This window comes from Festucalex cinctus, chromosome 9 (assembly GCF_051991245.1).
Source record: "Festucalex cinctus isolate MCC-2025b chromosome 9, RoL_Fcin_1.0, whole genome shotgun sequence".
NCBI lineage: Eukaryota > Metazoa > Chordata > Actinopteri > Syngnathiformes > Syngnathidae > Festucalex > Festucalex cinctus.
In genome coordinates, this window is record NC_135419.1 from 13,791,910 (window position 1) to 13,813,392 (window position 21,483).

Sequence of the window (21,483 nt, forward strand, 5' to 3'; positions counted from 1 at the left end):
TAAAGTAAATCCATTAACCAATTATTTAATTAGAGAAATAAAATAAATATGTTAGGGGGGAAAATAGCAGACAATAATTTGCTTACTGTTTATAAAAAAAAAACAAAAACACGTGTAACACAACAACGTTTCCTCACACAATCAATTGTGAGCATCAGAAAATGTGTCAACTGAGCTCTTCTGTTTTAGAGCTTAAAACTTAGCAGCTAGGCTTGGTGTCAGTTTCATGCGACAAAGTTCTATTAAGTCGAAGCTAAATGGTAAGCAGAGCTGCAGTGCCATTAGTATCCTTACCTAGCAACCTCCTAGTGCCGCCCCCAGTCGTCATGGTAACAAAAGTTGTACTCTGCATTGGCCCAGCTATACGGCGGTGCAGGGTAAACAGTGGCTTATTAACATGAGAGCAGTTGTCGGTGTTAGTGGATGTGCACTGTAATTATTGACTCTGTGTATTTAACAGAATGTAAGAGATTTTTGATGAAGACATCTGGAATGGTTTAAAATTGTGGCGTGGGGGGGTGCTTGAATCGTTTGACTGAAGACATTTGCATAGTGTCCAACCATATTAGCTTTTATCATAGTCTCAAGTTCAACCATCATTCAACATTTCATATTGTATAAACTAGTTATGTGTTATGGAATATTTTAATGTCTCCCTTTGTCTATGTCCCTTTGACCTTTGTGCAGTTGTGTCCGTCCAACACTAGAGCGCAGCAGTGGTTAAACTGCAGGTTGTACGGCGTTATATAACCGGTACCGCTTTACTACAGTAATGGAATACACCAATGATAAATCAAACCAAAGTGGTTACAGCTAAAGCATTGAATTTCGTGACGACTTCTTACTATGAAGTGCATCTGAAAAGTTGAAAATGCACTCAGACACGCAACCTTTCAGCTCAACTCAAAATCAAGTAAACAGAAAAATCATGTTTAGTGTAGGACCAGTCTAAAGGTCAATTCATTCCATCATATAGGCAGCGACATCATGTGTCATTTACAGAGTGAAATACTTTTTTTTTTCCACTACCGCCATGTTCCCTAAATTCCCATCAAGAATGTAACTGGCTTATGTGTTGTTCACTGTGGCTCTCCAAAGGGGTACAAGAAAATTGTTTAATTACAATTCACATGCCAATGATTTTTCTGAAGTATTTCCAGTTGTAAAAAAAAAAAAAAAAAATGTTCATAATAAATTACAATCTTAATTTTATTACAGTATGTTTGCGGTCTTTTTCATATTTTAAATGACCTCAGTGTGATTTCGTTCCCTAAGAAATCAGGGGAAGTTGGAGTCCGAGGAGTGCTGGGAGAAGGTGGATCGGAGAGCTTGGAGCGTTTGACCTCCCCTCCACCCCTGTAGCCCCTCCACTCTTTGATCCACGCTTCCTTTGTGGACGCATCCAGGCGGTCCAGATGCCTGGCTTGCACAATCGGGGAGGGGGCGATAGAGTTCCTCATCACGTGAAACGTGTACCTGGGGGAGAGAGTGCGGTGGTGAGAAAGTAGGCCAGCGAAAAAACATGCGGCACTTTGATGTAAATCAGGGCATTCCTTCTAAATATCCTCACTTTGAGAGGGTCGGCGAGCAGGAGGACCATGACAAGCAGCCACTCATGACTTTTATAGTTGATTGCATTTGCGCCATAATAAAGTTTGATAAAAATCCCAAATAATATGGCAATCGATGGCATTGGAATTAGTGTTATCTTATACAGTGCTCCCCCATTATATATATATATACCCACCACAATTCCCATCAATATTGTCAAAATTACAGTAGTAGGCCAAACTACCATCTTACTGAAACATTTTGCTATATATAACTAGCTTAATAGCACAGTTGCTAGGGATGTAACAATAACGGCAATAGTGTGATATTGCGATATTAAAACTGCCACAATATCGTCGTCATATTATATTAAAAGCAGCACATCTGTTAAAAGTCGGGTTGATTTCCATTTGTGCAGTTCTTGCACCCTCTGGTGGCAAGTTTTTTAGTGCAGTTTACTTTTCACAAGGCATGTTTTGGCCCGTGTATGTTTAAAATCCACACTAATGGTCAGATGAAGGGGAACGTAATATGCATGTGAAGAGAGTCAATATGTGTGCGTGCATTAGCAAGTAAGTGCCTCAATATTAAGTGTTGTTAGTGTTTGTAGGTTGTTTATATGCATTGCTGTTATGTATAAAAGCACAATGTTGTGGTGTTTTTTTTTTTTATTTTTTAGTATGAGCTCTTTTTTTATATAATTGTGACCTTTTTTTTTTTTCTTTTTTTTTTAATGTCAGCAACCTCCTCACAATATCGTGATATCGTATCGTGATGTTTGGATACCATTACATCCCTAACAGTTGCCTAACTCATATTTGAAAATTTTTGGAAAAAGGAAAAAAAAAAAAAAATTTTAGCAAGCCCATTGTTTATTCTTATTTGGTTTAAAAAATCAAGAATGACTTTTGCAATTATGCTATTATGCTAATGATGTGGTTACTTTGTCACCCTTGCATCCATTGATGGCATTTACGTGGCATGTACTGTCACTATCAAAATATTACACACAGCTCTCATTGTGATCTTTTGTGAAGGGATATAAATATTAATGAATATTACATTACTGTGTTACATTGTTATTGATTATTTCAGTGAGTTGAAAAGGAGGGGGGAGTATATTTGCAACGGTACCTGGGCAGTAGTGCCACCACTGTTGTGATGATGCACATAAGGTAGAAAATGGGGTCTGCCAGTTGGTTCTGGAGTGTCCAATGTGAGTTGCAGGTAACGCAGGAAGTGTATAACACCGTCAGGATGAAGGACACAGCAACACTGCCCAGCATGATGATCCAGTGAACTACAGTCTGTAAACCACAATAAAGCAACAAAAAAACTTTGATACTTGAAATGTAGCCATGACTTTTTGTTGTTGTTGTTTGGTGCTCACCCAGGCTTTGATCTCTATTGATAGATGCAGCAGGATGGTAATTAAGGAAACTGCGTTCAAAGGCATTCCAAATGTGAAAACGTCGACGTCCGAATCCCGGTACACCTGCAGAAAACGAAACGTGATGTGGTCTTGTCGGACTGTAGAATGACGGTAGACTCCACAGCCAAATGTTCTCTTACCAGGTATGGAATGAAGAAGCAAATGAGACTCTGATAGAAGGCATCAAGCATGGAAACCCAGAAGGTGGAAAAACGATATTCCTAAAATGTCGATGCCCATTGTATTAAAGTTTTGATTGGATTTACGCAGACTGGTGTTTGTATTATTGCAAATGCTACTGGAATAAGCGCCAGCTTTTACTGACCCCTGCACCTTGTCCAGTCCTATAGAGTTCAGGAACACCAAGCAAAACCTCTGCCGAAACGTCTTTGTCCATGACCCCAAACATGATGGGCGGTGCAGAGGTGAAGAAGAGGTTGAAGAAAATCAGAATCCAGTAGTCCATCATGGTGGCGGCTGTGAAGCCACAATAGAACTGATACCAGAAGAGCAGGTTGACGTTGGCCTGGAGAGATCAGTGATGCAAAAAGTTGGTTAGATGACTGGCAGGGAATACACGGCTTCATGTTACAGACTCACCAAATTCTTAAAGAAGAAGTAAATGATCATATTGGCCAGGCGAGTGTAGCACCAGTGCCCGTGAACCAGTAGGAGCTTTTTAAGATGTTTGAAGCGAGATATTGCAAAGTCACTCGCCATGACTGCCTGCAAATGACAAGATGAAATTACGCATTTGTAATTTTTAATCAAAAGCATTTAAAGAAAGTTAGACAGTTCAAACTATGTATTTATTTATTTATCTATCTATTTATTATATGGTCAGATAATATTCCCTTTTGACTGAAATTCTTTCATTTTAGGCAAAGGCCATAATTCTAACCTGCATCCCTTCCTGACCGGAAATCCCGATCCCAATATCGGCTGCTTGGATCATGTTAACATCATTGGCACCATCACCTGTTGAAGTTGAAGAGAAGTTGCGGAGGTCAACATCTCAACATCTATTGACTATTTAAAAAATACATTTCTTTTCATTGTTAAGGAAGAACAATGTCTCAAATTTGCTGAATCGAGCCATTGACAGTCGTGGGCAAAAATAATGGGACAACTGATAAAAACTCAAAACAAAAAAAGAACAAGAACAATAAAGAAAGAAGAAAGAACAAGCTTGGTCTTGCTGATAGTTTATATTATAATAATATTATCATAATCAATTCAAGTCAACCCCAAAATGTTCTTTATAATATGATGTATCCTCACTAGTCTAAACACAGCCTTCTGATTAATATTGTGATTGGATAATATATATTAAGCAGAAAAATCTACCTGTTTTTATCCATCTCAAGGGGCAGCCATTTTGTCACTTGCTGTTGACTGACAATAACATCGCAGTTGCTCAAGGCTCAAATAACGAATAACGACCAATCACGGCTCATCTGTTTTCTGAGTTTGATCATGTGATATTTGCAAGCTGAGCTGTGATTGGTTGGTTACCTGAGCAACTGTGATGTCATTTCCAGTTGACAGCAAGTGACAAAATGGCCGCCCACTGACATGGATAAAAATTGGTGCACTTTGCAGCTTAACTCATATTTCATGAACACAATAATAATCAGATTACTGTGTTTAGACTATTGGGCCTGCATAGAACATGAAAAAAAATTGGGATAAAATTGGATTTAAAAAAAAAAAAACTCTTTCAGGAAACAATGTTCCTCCTGCTCAATGACACACATACCCCTGCCGTAATCAATGAATTGGTCTATAAGGACAAGCAACCTTAAAAAAAGAAATTACAAAACAACTCTGTTGTTTTTCCACCTGAGAAAGGATAACAGATACAACAAGGGCCAAAAAACTATGAAAATAATCTTCCTGACTTACCGACAGCTAGAGTCATGACTCGGAGCTTCTCCCTGATGAGCTTCACCACCCCGCTCTTCTGCAAGGGCGTGACCCGACAGCAGAGCACGGAGCGGCAGCGCTTTGCCAGCTCCACAAAGCGGCCCTGCAGATCCTCGGAATTGAGCATGGCCAGGGTGCGTCCGTCGATCACCAGAGAGATGTCTGGGGTGGTGTCCACGTTGCGAGGGTCTTTTTCATACCTCCTCACCTCCTCCAGAGTGCAGTCCAGGATGGACGTGCATACGAGCTAAAGAAATAGTTCATCAGAATTGTTTCTGGTGTTTTGAGCTACACTAATATTTCAACAACAAACAACTATAACAAAGAAAAACACATTATTTGGCATTGAACGTACAGTAGGTTATAGGGGTGTGAATTGCCTAGTACCTGACGATTCGATTCGTATCACGATTCACAGGTCACGATTCGATTCGATACCGATTAATCCCGATACGAATGGTCACGATTCGATACCGATTAATCCCGATACGAATTTATAAGTCGATTGTTGCGATTTTTTTTCATTCATATTTAGAAAATACTAATCAGTAAGCTTGTAGAGTGTAAGATTTATATGAAAATGTATTATTTATTTATCTGAAATTTCAGTCTTATAGAGGTTGTAATCTGTTTCATGTTTGAACAGCATTAAAATAAAAATATTAAGGCTTAATGTGCCGTTCATATAACATTCTTCCATGCTCAAGGTGTGAATCCTAAAAAAAAAAAAAAAAAAAAATCGATTCTGCCGATTATTGAATCGATTCGAGAATCGCGCGATGTAGTATCGCGATATATCGCCGAATCGATTTTTTTTTAACACCCCTAGTAGGTTATAGGCAGTGGACAAAAAAAGTGAGGAGAAGCAATTACAAGGCCTCCCTCAGCTGAATATGATACAAAGTGGGTCACATCACATACATCGCGTTTTTTTTTCCCCCCATCAATCCTAAGCAGTCAAAATGTCATATTCAGTGTGAGGTGATGATTGGAAGAGTGCATCCCTTGGGTGGTCAATGCTGGTAAAAATAGTTGAACCAATAAAGCTCCCCTCTAGATTACGGGAGGAGAGATATTTCCTGTGAGGGTTCAATATTAGGCTACTAATTAGATGTGATAGGCTTAGTTATTGTGTTGGCGGGAACTCACTCCATCTATCATCCATGACAAGTCCTATATGTGAGATCCGTAAAGCTCCCCGTGTATCATCACCAGCTGAAAAAAGACGAACCGCAATTCAAGGCTATTTGAGACGAGCTGGCCGTTCTCGGTCAGCTCGTAATGAACGGATCGCCTGACACCGGAACCTTTCTCAGCGGGATTTGACCTTTCATTATATTATAAAATGTGCTCAAACGTTTAGATGACTTTTACAATTGGGGGAAAGTCAATGTCAAAATTTAAAGCCTATTAAATGACAGTCACGACGATTCAATGTTGTCATTTTAAGTGGGCAGTGACAGTTTATTCATGTACTGTACTTTTTTTGTCATTCACATCTGCATATATGTAGAAATTATTATTATTATTATTATTATTATTATTATTATTATTATTATTATTATTATTATTATTATTATTATTATTATTATCTGTGATTGTCTGGCAACCAGTTCAGGGTGTACCCCGCCTACTACCCAGAGCCAGCTGAGATAGGCTCCAGCACCCCCCATGACCCTTGTGAGGAATAAGCGGTCAAGAAGATGGATGGATAATTATTATTATTATTATTATACAATTATTATTATTCATTGCCTGTGAATATCCATCCATTTTCTCTTGACCGCTTAGTCCTCACACGGATCGTGGAGGGTGCTGGAGCCTATCTCAGCTGGCTTTGGGCAGTAGGCGGGGGACATGAGCACTTCTCCTTTGCCGAGATAATCCCATCCACCTCACAGGTGTGGTAAAACAAGATGTTGATAAAACAGCTAGATTATTGTCCAGATGTTTTCCTTTTTTGTCTTCTTCTTTTCTTTCTGTTGTCTGCTGTGTCAGTACAGTATTGAAAAGGATAATCTGTTTTTAAATTGCCTTACCTGGATAAATAAAGGTTAAATAAATTTCAATAATAGATTTAGACAGCACACTATTTTTAAGAAAAACTATAATTTTTTTTCAGTTCAGCTCATGAAAGATGGGATGGAAAAAATGTAATTCATATTTTCGTTAAACTTATGTACATGGCATTTTTAAATCACTGATATTCATGGACTAGTAACATCCATGTTTTCTGTACAGTTCTGGAGTTTAGGAGCTTCTTTAGGAGCTGTGCTAAGATTGCATTAAGGCCCGACCCATATGAATTCATGAAAAAAAATATTGATTAATAAAATAACTTTTAGATATTAGATATTAATCACTAAAAATTTGACTCCTTTGCAATACACTGTCCTTTTGTATTTGTTTAACATTACAACAGAAAAAAAATGGCCAACTTTTGGTCTTTTTTTTCTTTTTTTAGGGTGTTTGAATGTCATGCAGTCAGCTGGGATAATCTCCAGCTCACCCGCAACCCTATTGAGGATAAGATAAAAAAAAATAATGGTTGTGTTGGAATAATAAAGGCTTATCCTATTCTCTTTAAAGCTACTGACAGCTTCCACTCTTCGTTCACGCTAATGGTGTTATGGGGTTGAGGTCAGGGCTTTCAACTTCTTCCACTCTGAGTTCATCAACCATGTCTTGATGGGCTAATTTTGTGCCCTGAGAAAGCACAGAATTGTCTAAAATCTTTTGATAAGATGGAGAATTATGATAAAGGCCTGCAAAAGGGTCAAGCATATACAGTTTTTGCCAGGTTGCTGGTTTGTCCATACCGTAAGTACAGTGTGTTTTGTTGTTGTGATAGGTCCATATATTCAATGTGCAGATTTTCAGACTCTTAGCGCTGCTTATGAACATAACTTGGGACAGTCAAGTGCCTCCTCACCTTGTTTTTGCAGCTCATGTTAATTACTAGGTCTTCATCTTCCAGCAGCCGGCAGGCATAGCCGATGTTGACAGCCGTCTCCGGCTTGTCACCAGTCAGCACCCACACCTTGATGCCTGCCTCCCGCAGCGCCAGGATGGTGTCTGGAACGCTCTCCTGAAGACGGTCCTCGATGCCTGTCGCCCCTGCAGGTGCGACGTGTGATTTACAGACAGATGTATGTTTTACAGGCGTGCGGATGGATGGGTTGTTATTACCCAGCAGGGTGAGATTTGTCTCCAGCTGCACAGCGGTGTCCATAATGAGCTGCTCCCTGCCGTCGATGGCAGCCATAGCGCTCTGTCTGCTCATGGACCAGACGTCGTAGTCTTTGGTGCTCACAACCTGAGGCGCGCGCATCAAAAACAAGGAGGTGTTGGGGCATAAATATGCTTTGAATTGTTCATATTTTCAATGTGTACCTTCTTTGTAAAGCAAAGCGTACGTAGCCCCTCTTTAGCATAGCAGTCGAGGTGATACTGAGTATCTGCTACGACATTCTTCTGATTGCCACTGAGATGTTCTAGAAATGTCAAAAAAGAAAAGTATTCATACACTCTATAACAGTTGGGTCAAAAATAACCCAGATTGGGTCAAAAATGGACCGACCTAACTTTTTGAGTTATTTAACCCAAGTTAAATTAATAATCCACAAAACAACCTAAAACAAATCGGGTTGCTTTATTCATCTGACCCAACTTTTTGGGTTAATTGAATAACCCAATTGAATTGGGTCGAAAATGAACTGACCCAACTTTTTTAGTTAATTATTCCAAAAAGTTGGGTCATATTACTTTAATAACCCGCAGAGCACACATTTTCTTGTCTTGTTTTGCAAGTTATTCAACTAACCCAAATTTTTGGGTTAATTGAATAACCCAATTGAATTGGGTCGATAATGAACTGACCCAACTTTTTGAGTTAATTATTCCAAAAAGTTGGGTCATATTACTTTAATAACCCACAAAGCAACCCTTTTTTTTTTTTTCTTGTTTTGTGAGTTTTTCATTTGACCCAAATTTTGGGGTTAATTGAATAACGCTAGTGAATTGAGTCAAAAATGAGCCGACACATTTTTTTTTTTTTTTTGTTAGTTATTTAGCCCAAAATGTTAGGTCAAATTAAATTAATAACCTATAAACCAACCCGATTTTTTTCATGTGTGCTTTTTGTGGGTTATTCGTTTGACCCAATTTTTTGGGTTAATTGGTTAAACCCAATTGAATTGGGTCAAAAAAGAAACAACCAGTTACCCACCCAATTGAGTTATTTAGCCGAAAAAGCGGGTCAAATTAAATAAATGACCCCTAAAGAAACCCTATTTTTTTGTGGGTTACTCAATTGACCCATTTTTTGGGGTTAGTTGAATATCCCAGTTGAATGGGGTAAAAAATGAATCGACCCAACTTTTGAGTTATTTTACCGAAAAAGTTGGGTCAAATTAAAGTAGTGACCCACAAGGACTGGGTTGTTTTGTGGGTTATCCATTTGACCCAGCTTTGTGTGTTACTTGAGTAAGGGTGAGTAATCCAATTTAACTGGGTCAAAATGAGTCAAGCAAACCTTTTGAGTTATATAATCCAAAAAGTTGGGTCAAATTAAATTATCAACACCCAAAGCAAACCCATGTTTTGGGTTGTTTTGTTTTGACCCAACTTTTGGGTTAGTTGAATAACCCAAAAAGTTGGGTCGGTCCCTTTTTGGCCCAATTTGGGTTCATTTTGACCCAACTGTTTTTAGAGTGTATGGTTTCATTTGGGATGTTAATTGTTCAGTCTGTGAAAAGTATCTTCACCAGCGTATGGTGCACCCAGCAGCTCCATGATAGAGTAGTCTGCCCCTTTAGTGTATAGCACACACTCTTTGGTGATGGGATGTCGCACCAGCACGGACATTCTCTTCCTGTTGGAGTCAAACGTCAGGGTGTCGAGCACCTCAAAGGTCAGGACCTGACCCGACGGCAGCCTCACTGTCACGCTGTCGGGAGTGCGGCTCAGCAGAATGAAGCCGTACGCTTTGGCGGCGTACACCAAAGCGGCCTCGTCTGGACTCTCTGCCTCATAGCACAGCCCGCCGGACTCAGCACGTCCACCATGTGATGGAAAAACTCCCGAGTCATCCGTTCTTGGGAAGGGGTTAAAGCGGTCGTCCTCTTTGAAAGAGACGTCTGAGAAGGTTCGGTCCCTTTTGGGTGAAAATATGTCGCGAAGAGAGCCTGCCTTCTTCAAGAAGTTGGAGAAATTATCCAGTGGATTAGTTGACTGGAAGGAGCAGGGATATTCATGGGTCTGAAAAAAACAACAACAATATACATTTGTTCATCATGTGATATTTTGGATGGAAGCCACCAGCTGGGTTTCACTCCATCTTTTAAGTTACACAACTATGGTCAAGCTGATCTCTCCCATTTGTCTGGTTTCTAAAAATAACCAAATTAATGGAAGTAACCTCGGCTGCACTGTATATCTCACCTTTAATACCGATCTCATTTAGAAAAGACTCGGTATCTTTGCAACTGGCAAAGACAAATTAGGAGCAATTTAGCACTGACCACAGATGAAAGTGGAGACTTTAAACAACTGGAGAATTCATTTCATTCTGAGAGACGCAATTAAATATGAGTTTAACCTGCAAGTTGGTCAAATCATAACGTGGGAATATATACACCAGGAACCTTAAAGTCATTAAATAAAGAGTATGCAACAATTACGTTGATTACGAATTCTTTTTGGCTCTTTGTGTGTATTTGACAGAGGACATTTCATGTCATACAATGTCATGTAAGCATGTGGGCAGGACACAAAAATAAATGTCTCTATCTATTAAAAGAACAAATCCCTCTGTCATCTTTTCTCTCTTCCATCTTTATTTCCCATCCACAGTGACAGTAAACAGAACACTCACCCTCTGTCTCCGAGCTGTTGCCATGGAAACCACCACCGTGTTGCAAATGGCGAGAGCCAGAAAAAAGTCTAGGTATGGATCCATCTTCTGGATGCTGCTGCTACGCTCTGCGACGGTGACCTGCTGGAGCAGCTTCCTGTCTGGAATCACCTCAGTTTCCTGTGCGAGTGAATTCAATCGGTCTATTAATCTATTGTTGGTGGCGAGGACATAAAAAGCTGCTGAGTATGGCCAATTCCAAACATCCAGGCTTTTCTGATATTTCTGTAATGCAACGCAATACAGATGCTACTAGCATACAAACCAGGCAGACTGTTATAGTTAAACAACATCCATCCATCCATTTCCTTAACCGCTTGCTTCTCACAAGGGTCGCAGGGGGTGCTGGAGCCTATCCCAGCTGCCTTCGGGCAGTAGGCGGGGTTCACCCTGAACTGGTTTCCAGCCAATCACAGTCAAACATTTCATCACATTTTGAAATCAAAATAATCCCCACAAACCTAATCGTTCAATATCTGTAGATACTGTAGCTTGATAGCTATAGCTAGCTAGCTAGCTAGCTAGCCATAGATAACTATAGCTAGCTAGCTAGATAGCCCTAGCTAGCTAGCTGATAGATAGATGGATAGATAGATAGATAGATAGATAGATAGATAGATAGATAGATAGATAGATAGATAGATAGATAGATAGATAGATAGATAGATAGATAGATAGATAGATAGATAGATAGATAGATAGATAGATAGATAGATAGATAGATGTGGTCTGAGGGGTTCATTCTGAGTTCAGTGGACAGTTTCAGTCACGGTTTAGTTCTCCATAAACAAATATACAGACGCTGAACTACTCTACCGTATATTATGATCAATCTATAGTACATGTTTTCCGTTTATGTGACATCAGTGGTCCGAGCCAAATGGCGCCCAGCATGACCATATGCCCAGTCACGGACACTTGGTCAGCTTTGAGCCAAGATAAATGTGCTCATCACCGACGCCTCGCGGCTTGACCATCTGCAATGGCTGCGGGTCCAAAAGGTCTACTGACCAAAGGATGAGTGAATTAAAAAAAAAAAAAAATGTCAGTTTGAGCTTTAGAATGATTTAAATGTGTGTAGAATGTGTACTGTGCAAATGCTTTAAAGCACCAGTAGCTTTCGTTTTTTGTTTTTTTTGGGTTTTTTTTTATTTCTACGTGAGCTATTTTGACATGACAAAACAATAAATAGTAGAAACAACACTTAGATAAAGGTGCACAAATATATTTACATTTGTATTTATATTATATTTATATTTATATTATATTGCAAATATATTTTCACAGTTTTCGTCACTCTGACATTAATGGAATCTTCCATTCCGCAAAATTATAACTATGATCCTCCATGCACAAGTAAGTAAAATTAACAATTGTATTAATCCTTTTAAGGGTATGTTTATGAACATCCAGGACTAACTAGTTGTTTTATATTTAATTGAAGTATTGGTTCCATTATGACTGTAGACATGAACTAGGGTAACCTACTTTAGTCCGACCATCATACGCAATCAAGACAATTTCTCATGATTTCGCCGTTTATTTGGCTGCCGCATACTATCAGACCAAGTAAGTCTACAAGCCCCAGTGGCTCCCTCCAGCATCTCTAGAATCAAATTTTGACTGAGCGCTCATCCTACCAGTGGACTGCTGAAGGCCACGTTGCTCTGGGCGTTTCCCGCAAACTTGTTCTTGTGTCTGCTTTCATGGCGCCGTTGTCTGCCTTCAGGGCCGCTGTCCTCAGCATCCAGAGACCATCCACGTTGTGGGGGTTGTGGCTGCGGGTTATAGATGACCTCCTCTTCGGATTCTGGCTCATCAATAACAGCCAAGCGGAGGGCTGAAAATCCCCCCCAAGCAATGTTTTGTTACGATTAAACAGGTTAACCTAAGATTAGATCCAAACAATCCAAAACATTCATGATTCACTGTCCGATGAAAGTGTTGCGTAAAGAACTGTCAAGATTATTTTGCATGATAATCAACACTAGTGTTTATTATTATTTTTGTCTCTGTTGAAGTTTGTAATGTGGAGAGAAAAAAGCTCATTCCCATGGATTATTTGAAAAATTACATTGATACATACATACATACACATACATACATACATACATACATACATACATACATACATACATACATAAATACATACATGATAAAAATCGGGCTTTGAGAATTTTTCCTCTCTTCTGATCAAAATCATAAAAGAGTCTTTAAAAGATAATCTTGAGTGATTATCTTATGGCGCTGAGAGTGTTAGTGTAGTTACCAGACAAGCTAACAGTTAGCCTAGCTTCTTCTATTATTCTTTTACCGGTGTCGGTACCAGATGTGATCGGTCTGCCAGATCGTATTGGGGTCGCCTAACGAACATGTAACGCTACAGGATTGGCTGTAAATTATCCAGTTAACGTCAAACATTGAAAAGAAAATATTAAACTATGTAATTTAAATAACAACGTACGGACTGAAATTATAAAAACGTAAATAAATCTAAGACTATAAAAGCAAGATATATTGAATAAGGGCGGATGACTGGTTAGCACGTCCGCCTCCCAGTACTGAGGATTCGGGTTCGAGTCCAGGCTCCGGCCTTACTGGGTGGAGTTTGCATGTTCTCCCCGTGCCTGCGTGGGTCTTCTCCGGGTAATCCGGTCTCTTCCCACATTCCAAAGACATGCATGGCAGGTTAATTGTCCCTAGGTGTGTTTGTGAGTGTGAGTGGTTGTTCGTCTCTGTGTGCCCTGCGATTGGCTGGCAACCAGTCCAGGGTGTACCCGGCCTACTGCACAGAGCCAGCTGAGATAGGCTCCAGCACCCCCCACGACCCAAGCGGTTAAGAAAATGGATGGATGGATGGATGGATGGATGGATATATTGAATAAAGAATAAAATAAAATAAATGATAAATACACAAATAAATTGCCTGCGATATGACAAATAGTCAGTTTAGATTGTTAATGTGTTCCTATTATCATTATGTTTTGTGATGAATTGTGATTTGTGAACAGCTAAAAAAGGAAACCGAAGTGAACACATCTGAATCACGCATTTCGTTAGCGCTGCTGTACTGATGTCAACGGCAAGCACGAAAGCTTCATTCTATTTAATTATTTCCTCAATCTTAAAGTGTCCTGCTTTTATATTCTTAGGTTAATTTACGTTTTTACAATTTTAGTCCATACATTTTGTTATTTAAATGACATTTTTAATATTTTCTTTCCAGTGTTTTGCCGTCAACTGTCAAGTTTTTTTTTCATATAACTTTATTGAACAATTGTAATCGGACAATTTCCAGCCAATCCTGTAGCGTGACGTCATCGGTACAATCTGGCAGCTCAATCACATCTGGTACCGATACCAGTAGTTTTTCTTCCTCTAAGTATTTTTGGCAGTCTGGATGTACTACGGCACTATACTGCCTCTCACAGGCCAGTCTTGGTACTAAGATGAGCTTTCAGTTTATCAGTAAAGATGTTAAAAATCAGTAAGTACTGCGTTACTGTAGATACTTGCAACGGTAACTTACTTTAGCAATGATTTCTCATGTGTACTTTGTTTTGTTTCAAAACAACACCTTCTGGCATGTCCACATTCCACTGTGGTGAACAATTGTTTGGAAAAGTTTAACAATGAAAAAGAAATGACTTATGCTTTGACACGGAGTCACTATCGCTTTTGCCTTATACATTGTTGACACTTATCGAGCGATTCGTGCTTGAGGGCAGCTTTCACAATGCGTGTATGAAGTGCAAATGGGAATCCTAATACATACAATACTGTAACAGGCGTGCTGTTTTTTTACCATTCTCTTTGTGCGGGTACTCCATGCCCATGATGGAGCAACGTCGAAACACCATCTTGTTCTCTGTGAGCGTGCCCGTCTTGTCGGAGAAGATGTACTCAATCTGTCCCAGGTCCTCTGTAATGTTCAGAGCTTTACACTGTATTCGACTGTCTGTCTCCTCATCGTAAAGATCTATGTCATGCGTAATGAAGAAGATCTGGCCAATCTTCACCAGCTCAATGGAAACATAGAGGGAGATTGGGATCAGGACCTGGAGGAGGATAAAACAATAAATCAAAGAAAAATCCATTACAGAGACAAATCAATAGGTGAAAACATGTTTCAACCTGCAACAGGATGATCATGCTGAAGAACATGTAGAAGCTGGACAGACTGGGACTGTCCACATGACCGTTGCTGTCAGGCACTAGGTAAGGGGGCACGCCAGGTAGTGCCTGCCGCCAAAAAAAGTGACCTAAACGTGTGAGGACAGGAGGCTTAATCACATCGACTGGCACAAAGAGGGAAGCTATTTTTGGCGCCACACCTTTCCTCACCCCCAACACCCCATCGTCATTTAGAAAAACAGGCTTGGGGCCAAAGTGACCTATCAACGGCCGGCGCAAATGAAACGCCCCATCACAGGTTTAAAAGCTTTTGAACATAAACTGATGTGCATAATGATTTCATGCTTTGCTTATGTAATTCGTCACCGACCTAGTGCACCGACGAGACACATGGCGAGGAGCAGAATGACGCAAAAGATGACGTCCACATTCAGTTTCCGCTCCAGTTTGCTGCGCTTGTATCTTGGCCCGTTGTTGTTCAGCATTGACTTGGTTTCATGGCCTTGAGGATGGGACGAGGAGGCGTTAGCATTCAGTTAGCGAGAACACGTTCAATATGGGCCTAATTAGTGCAAACATTGGACGGAAATGAACATGAATCTTTGAAAATGCCTTAAACAGAGAGGTAAAATATTAGGGTCACAGAGTTTATTGTGGTTTTTGTTTTATACTATTAAGTAAATATTAGCATGCTAACAGGGGATGACGCTAAGAGGTGGGGTACAACATACAGATGGCAAACGGAGAGACAGACGGACAGGACATACAAAGATAGCGACTTCTAAATCTCAACTGGGCATTCATTTGTCTGTGAAATGTAAATCCTGCCATAGAGGTGGCAGGAGAACGTGAACAATACCTGCATACACCACAAAGCCGATAGCATGGTCGGTATTTCTGACAGTGCAACCTCGAAGCAGCAGACTCTCAATTCCAGCGCCCACCTTTTCTTTATTTGGTTTCTCCCTGTGGCAGAAGAAAGAATACTCCTTGTTAGACATTCATTGTATACGTCCCACATTTTCAATTGTCTGCCTTTTAGGCCACAGCTGGGCAGCAAGAAGAGATGAGCTCTTCGATTTGTAACTCCCAGGGAAATTGATTAGAGTCTATTACAGCTCTAATGATGCCTCTGATGGCATCAGAAAGTGCAGCGAGTGGGTAGAAATAAGGTTTTGCTCTGCTCTGAGAGGTTTCATGAATCCAGGTATCTGTGGAGCTTCCAACATCAATCTCAAAACACTTTTCGTTCACCAGTCCAGCTAAACATGTTTTGTTGTTGTTGTTTTTATCATTTTCACATTACAGTGATCGACTTCTGTGACATTCAGTAATATTACTCAATGCATTGACTGTAGTATAAACATTTCTTGATGGTGACTGTTTTGGCTGCCAAAATAAATTTTCCAAATATAATTAGAGTCAATTCTTATTCCGAAATCAGAGCAATTTAGAATTGACCAGCGTCACATAACTGATGGTGTTTGACTTTTGAGTGTATTTGTAACTCACACATAACACTTGAAGTGATTCAGATTGTTGTTGGGCCTTTCACACACCACAACACTGTTGAAACTTTCAGGTTCAAATTCGGGCTCCTGTGGAAAGAGAGAGCAGTTGCAGGTCATGTAACCAGTCCTTCCAGAGTGACATCATGATTACTAGATCAGACACCCAGTAAGGCAGCACTTGAAGTACAAAGTGTTTGTATGTCATCCAACTGGCGTGGTATTCATATTGGCAGCCTTCATCACTAACATGTTCAGTAAGACACGTCAACTTACTTTGTTTTACCGTCATCAATAATGACGAGAAGAATGAGTGTAATTACTGCTCACCGTGACACAGAGGCCGGGAACCACCTTTCTCTCTTTGAGGTTGGTCTCGCCATCCAGGTTGGATGTCTCTATGTGGCACACCCCATTGCGGTCTGATGTGTGCAAGAGCAGGAGGTCTGCGGGGACGATTTCGTTGCAAAGTGCCTTCACGAAATCACCCACTCGCACATCCTTCCAACGCCGCTCCAAAAATTGCTTGTCTTTCCTGAAAGACCCACCGTTATTGTTTTCTCAGGAGACATGAGGGATTTGTACACATGCGTGCTACTCGAAGTTGAATCAAGGGGCCTTTTTGCCCTCAGGTTGTGAGGCTTCCCACAGGAAATCTCGTGTATGTAGTTCTGCTTGAAGCGCTGGCTAACTAGCAGTGACAGACAACTGCAGGTATGCTGCCCTTCATGTACAACCTGATCGGGTGGCTTGCTCACTAGGCCACACCTGGGATGCAATGAGCTGAAGTGAATGTATTTTTTGCCTCTTGTATTTTTTAATCTATCTATCTATCTATCTATCTATCTATCTATCTATCTATCTATCTATCTATCTATCTGTCTGTCTGTCTGTCTGTCTGTCTGTCTGTCTGTCTGTCTGTCTGTCTGTCTGTCTGTCTGTCTATCTATCTATCTATCTATCTATCTATCTATCTATCTATCTATCTATCTATCTATCTATCTATCTATCTATAACTTTTCATATAGCTAGCGCTAGCTTGACTGGATCTGTAAGGTAGCACTAGCATGATAATGGGGACAATGTCATGACATGACAAGACAACTTTTAATTATTGAGCCACTGTATGTATCCAACTATCCACAATTGTCCTCATTTCATTAGCCAATTAAAACCCGTTTTCCATCCATTTAAAACACTAAGGCTAATGCTAATTAATAACAAATAGGCATAGCGTTAGCATTACTATCTATCTATCTATCTATCTATCTATCTATCTATCTATCAATCTATCATATATTTGGCTATTTTGGATTGGTTTAGATGTGTTCAGCCTGCCATCATTAAAGGAAAAGGTAGCCTCAGACAACCTTATGATCAGTTCTTACAGAACAGCAATATTTTCTTGTTTGGGTTGCTTGAGCGCAGGAGGATTGACAAGAGTCGAGATTGTTGATTAGATGGCCCAGATGATAAGGTGCGTCAAAGCTTTATGTTTTTGTGTGGAAACCTGCAGTAGATTTTGTTTGTTTTATCGTTCTGGTTGCATTCATTTCAAATACGTAAGAGTCCATAGTCCAAACTGGGAAGGGCGCTTATCTCATTGATTACCTTTACATGCAGTCAGTAACCTTTTCAAAACCCAACTATTGGCAATATTTGGCTGTTTGAACGACCATGTTAATGCGCAAAATCCCGAATATGCTCTTAAGCGGGTTTTTAAATCCCATATAAGACCTGGGTTACCCCTTTTCTAACCCAAATACTTGGTCATATAAATGTGTATTGGGGTGCCACCATTGAACGGAACATTCCTTTGTATTCTATGCTTGCTCTAGTCTCAATAAATATTGGTCTACAGTACAGGAACTACTTATATGTGCGGCGGCCATCTTACGTTGCCACTCGCTAAGTGATCATAAATATATCGATTTCTACATGGCGTTTTGATGTTAGTTTATGACTTTACGGCAAAAATTGTCGCAGTGTGTACATACAATATACACATATAGGATCTATGTCTGCAAATATGTTATCCTGAATGTTTCAGAAACTGAGGTGACAAGTGTCTGTCCGAGGTCTACACTCAAAGCCACCTCGACTGACACACAAACATCCCCACTGACTAATTTTTGTGCTAAGTATGAAAGCAAGCAGCTGCTGATTCGAAGACAAACTCTCATGGAGGTTAAACACATCACTGGGAAGTCTTGTGGAACGCACACGCTCCACTCCTCCTCCTCTGACTGTAACTCCAAAATCACACCACTGAATTGGTTGGGGAAAATGACGGAGTTTTATCCTCCTTTGTAAATTATTCATTTTACCACCAGTGATTCAAAAATAGATACCCGCTAACCTTAGTGTCTCTGCTGACACAACACCCAGTTGAGGCTTTCATCAAATGTGCACAATGCCGTGGCGAGATACACTGTTGTGAGCCTCTTCAAAAGAGGAATAATCTCCCACACAATTTCTATTTCTAAGTCAAGAATTCCCACAGGGGGCTCAAACGCAGAGGAGGAGGAGAAAACACACACGCGCACCGTGGGACACTGGCTGCACACACTCATGCAAGATGTTTATTTTGATCATAGAGCTGCCTTGAATGCACCGTTTTGCTCTCAATGCACGCGTGTACTTAGGATGTTACCTGCTGTAGAGGAAGCAGGACATGTTATTGAGCTTCCGGTCCGACTGGTACCTCCTGAAGTCCTCCCAAGCGTCTTTGAGGGCGGTGAGGGACAGGATGACACAGATGGGGATAAGAGCCACCTCGGGCTCAAAGGCGTTCACCACCGGCACGAAATTGAGGATGGCCAGGCCCACGAAGTAGATGTTTGCCAGGCGGTGAAACTGCTCAAAGAGGTTGAGGGGGACAAAAAGGAGGAGGGTGTATTTGGTGGTCTTGATAGCGTTTCCCGGCAAGTAGCGGTTGGGTTGCTTCTCCTTCCCCAGGCCCTCATAAGGCAGATTGGACACCAAGTGGCGGAGGTCATTCTCCCGTACCCTTTGACCTGTCAGGGCATCCCTGATCAGGGCCAAAGGGTTCCACCACGCCATGGAAGTGCACTCTGTTCTCCTGGTTGTCAACAAGCTCCCTTCCGTTCCATCATCTGGCTGCCGGCTCACTCTTCCAGCTTGTGTGTGTGTGTTTGAGGCCTGATTCACATAAGTGACAGCACCTTTCTGACTAGCTCCGCCCTTCGCATTGACAGGTGTGTTCACATTCCTCAAGTCAATCAGTCTCCCAGAGAGGAGTAATACAGTTGCTGTGCAAAGGTTTTAGGCCTTCATTACTCTTTTTTTTTTTTTTTTTTTTTTTAAACCTGTCCTGTTTGGCTGCTTGGTAGGTGGATCTGTCTGACTTTCTATGCCGGAACAGTTTCTCTGTGCAACAAGCTGGCTTGACATACTCTGTTCCTACACATATTTGCAATTCACTAATTCACTGTTCGCAAATTCACCTTTTCAAATCTACTAAAATTTACTTAGGCCATAGTCTTCTCTAATAGAAAAGTAGTGCTTTGCTGCCATCTTGTGGCACAGCTAGGCAATCCCCCCCCCCTTGATTGTGCTGTCTCTTATACAGTTTCATTGAATTTGTCTGAAGTCAATAAAGTAAGGATGTCACGTTAAGGGCAATATCGTGATATCCTGATATTAAAACTGCCACAATATCGCCGTCATCATGTTCACAGTATTTAAAAGGAACACATCTGTTAAAAAATTCAGGTTGATTTTCATTTGTGCAGATCTAGCACCCTCTAGTGGCTATTTTATTAGTGCAATTTAATTTTCATTAGGGATGTTTTGGCCTTCTATGTTTAAAATGTATGCTAATTGTCAGATGAAGGGGAACCTAATTTGCTTATGCAGCGATCAATGTGTGCTTGCATTAGCAAGTAAGAGCCTCACTGTTGTTATTAGAGATTGTAGGTGGTTTATATGCATTGCTGTTATGTACAAAAGCACAATATTATGCTTTTTTTTTTTTTAGTATGAGCTCTTTTTTTTTACAGTATGGTGATCTTTTTTAAATATCGCCAACGCCCCCACAATATCGTAATCGTGATCGACCATGCTATTTTTGATAAAGTACCATACGCCATTGTTTTTGTAAAGCACTCCTTGAAAAGTATCTAATTGTAACTGAGGTGAAAAAAAGAAGTGCTGAGATCATGCATGCCGTTATAAGCCCCAAGCACCATCAATGTAAGTTTGGATAAACTTTAAAACTAATCAAACTATTTAAAGCTTTATTTATTTACTTATGTATTTATTTACACTAACTTTGTACTGTAGTGGACTATTTTTAGGCAACAAAAGAAGAACTTAGACGCAGACGACAATTGACTCTATCAACCATTAGTCCATTAAAACGAGGATCTACTGCAACTTTAATTTCCTCATATAAAGATGTTTCTTTCCCCTCTTTTTTTCTAATACGCCTTCCTATAACTCAACACAGCAACATACCATGTAAAGAAAATGCAGTTTGTTTTGTCTGTTGTCAGCTTTCGCAGTCTCAATTGAATGATGGTGTTTGAATGTGCGTTTGTGTCGACAACAAAGCAGCTTTTGCACAGATGGCATGTATGTAGGATGCCGTTCACTTCCTCATGTTGACATATGTTGTCTTTTCCAGATCAAGCTGCCGAACCTGTTCAAACAAGCCAGATTTGCACAGGGGTCACACCATTGATAACGATTACTATTTACACACTGAACCAAAGCACACCTGCCAGATTGAATGCATAGCATAAACAAAATTGATTTTTTTTTATTATTATTATTATTATTATTATCATCCTGTCAGGACCTTATTGTGTGTTTTTTTTTTTTTTTTTTTTTTTTTTTTTTAATCACGTCAAAGTCAACCTCACATATTCATGATCAATCAATGTCCTTGAATGGTCAGGTGTGTGTGATGTGTGCGCCAAAATCAGTGGTTGGCGAGCTCATGGAGTGTACGGTGGCGCAGCTGTGAATGCACACCACACACACAGATACTAAAA

At 40.2% G+C, this 21,483-nt stretch overlaps 1 protein-coding gene across 2 annotated transcripts; it reads right to left on the minus strand.

Moving 5' to 3' along the window:
• Positions 1–74: 74 nt before the first annotated feature.
• atp10b (ATPase phospholipid transporting 10B) lies at positions 75–19,627 on the minus strand. Of its 2 annotated transcripts, XM_077532064.1 has the most exons (21): positions 19,119–19,626; positions 16,796–17,000; positions 16,470–16,555; positions 15,817–15,923; positions 15,328–15,459; positions 14,958–15,085; positions 14,629–14,881; positions 12,464–12,663; positions 10,785–10,943; positions 9,676–10,168; positions 8,303–8,403; positions 8,099–8,225; positions 7,842–8,026; positions 4,889–5,156; positions 3,885–3,961; positions 3,584–3,709; positions 3,309–3,509; positions 3,124–3,204; positions 2,942–3,046; positions 2,686–2,858; positions 75–1,476 (listed from the first exon to the last, which is right to left on the minus strand). In XM_077532064.1, exons 1-21 carry the CDS (start codon positions 19,526–19,528, stop codon positions 1,236–1,238), a joined length of 3,858 nt encoding a protein of 1,285 aa, XP_077388190.1. In that variant the 5' UTR covers positions 19,529–19,626; the 3' UTR covers positions 75–1,235. The 2 variants fall into 2 exon arrangements, with proteins under 2 accessions (XP_077388190.1, XP_077388189.1); XM_077532063.1 differs by having other exon boundaries at positions 7,842–8,225; positions 19,119–19,627.
• Between the last annotated feature and the right edge of the window lie 1,856 nt (positions 19,628–21,483).

What these genes read in the sequence shown, in the direction of transcription:
- atp10b (XM_077532063.1), bottom strand. Translation starts at nt 19,528, where the DNA reads ATGGCGTGGTGGAACCCTTTGGCCCTGATCAGGGATGCCCTGACAGGT. An exon ending in GTACCCGCACAAAGAGAATG is followed by an intron (nt 12,664 to 14,628) that starts GTAAAAAAACAG and finishes GGGGATTTTCAG; the next exon opens with CCCTCCGCTTGGCTGTTATT. An exon ending in GCTTCTTCATTCCATACCTG is followed by an intron (nt 3,047 to 3,123) that starts GTAAGAGAACAT and finishes CGTTTTCTGCAG; the next exon opens with GTGTACCGGGATTCGGACGT.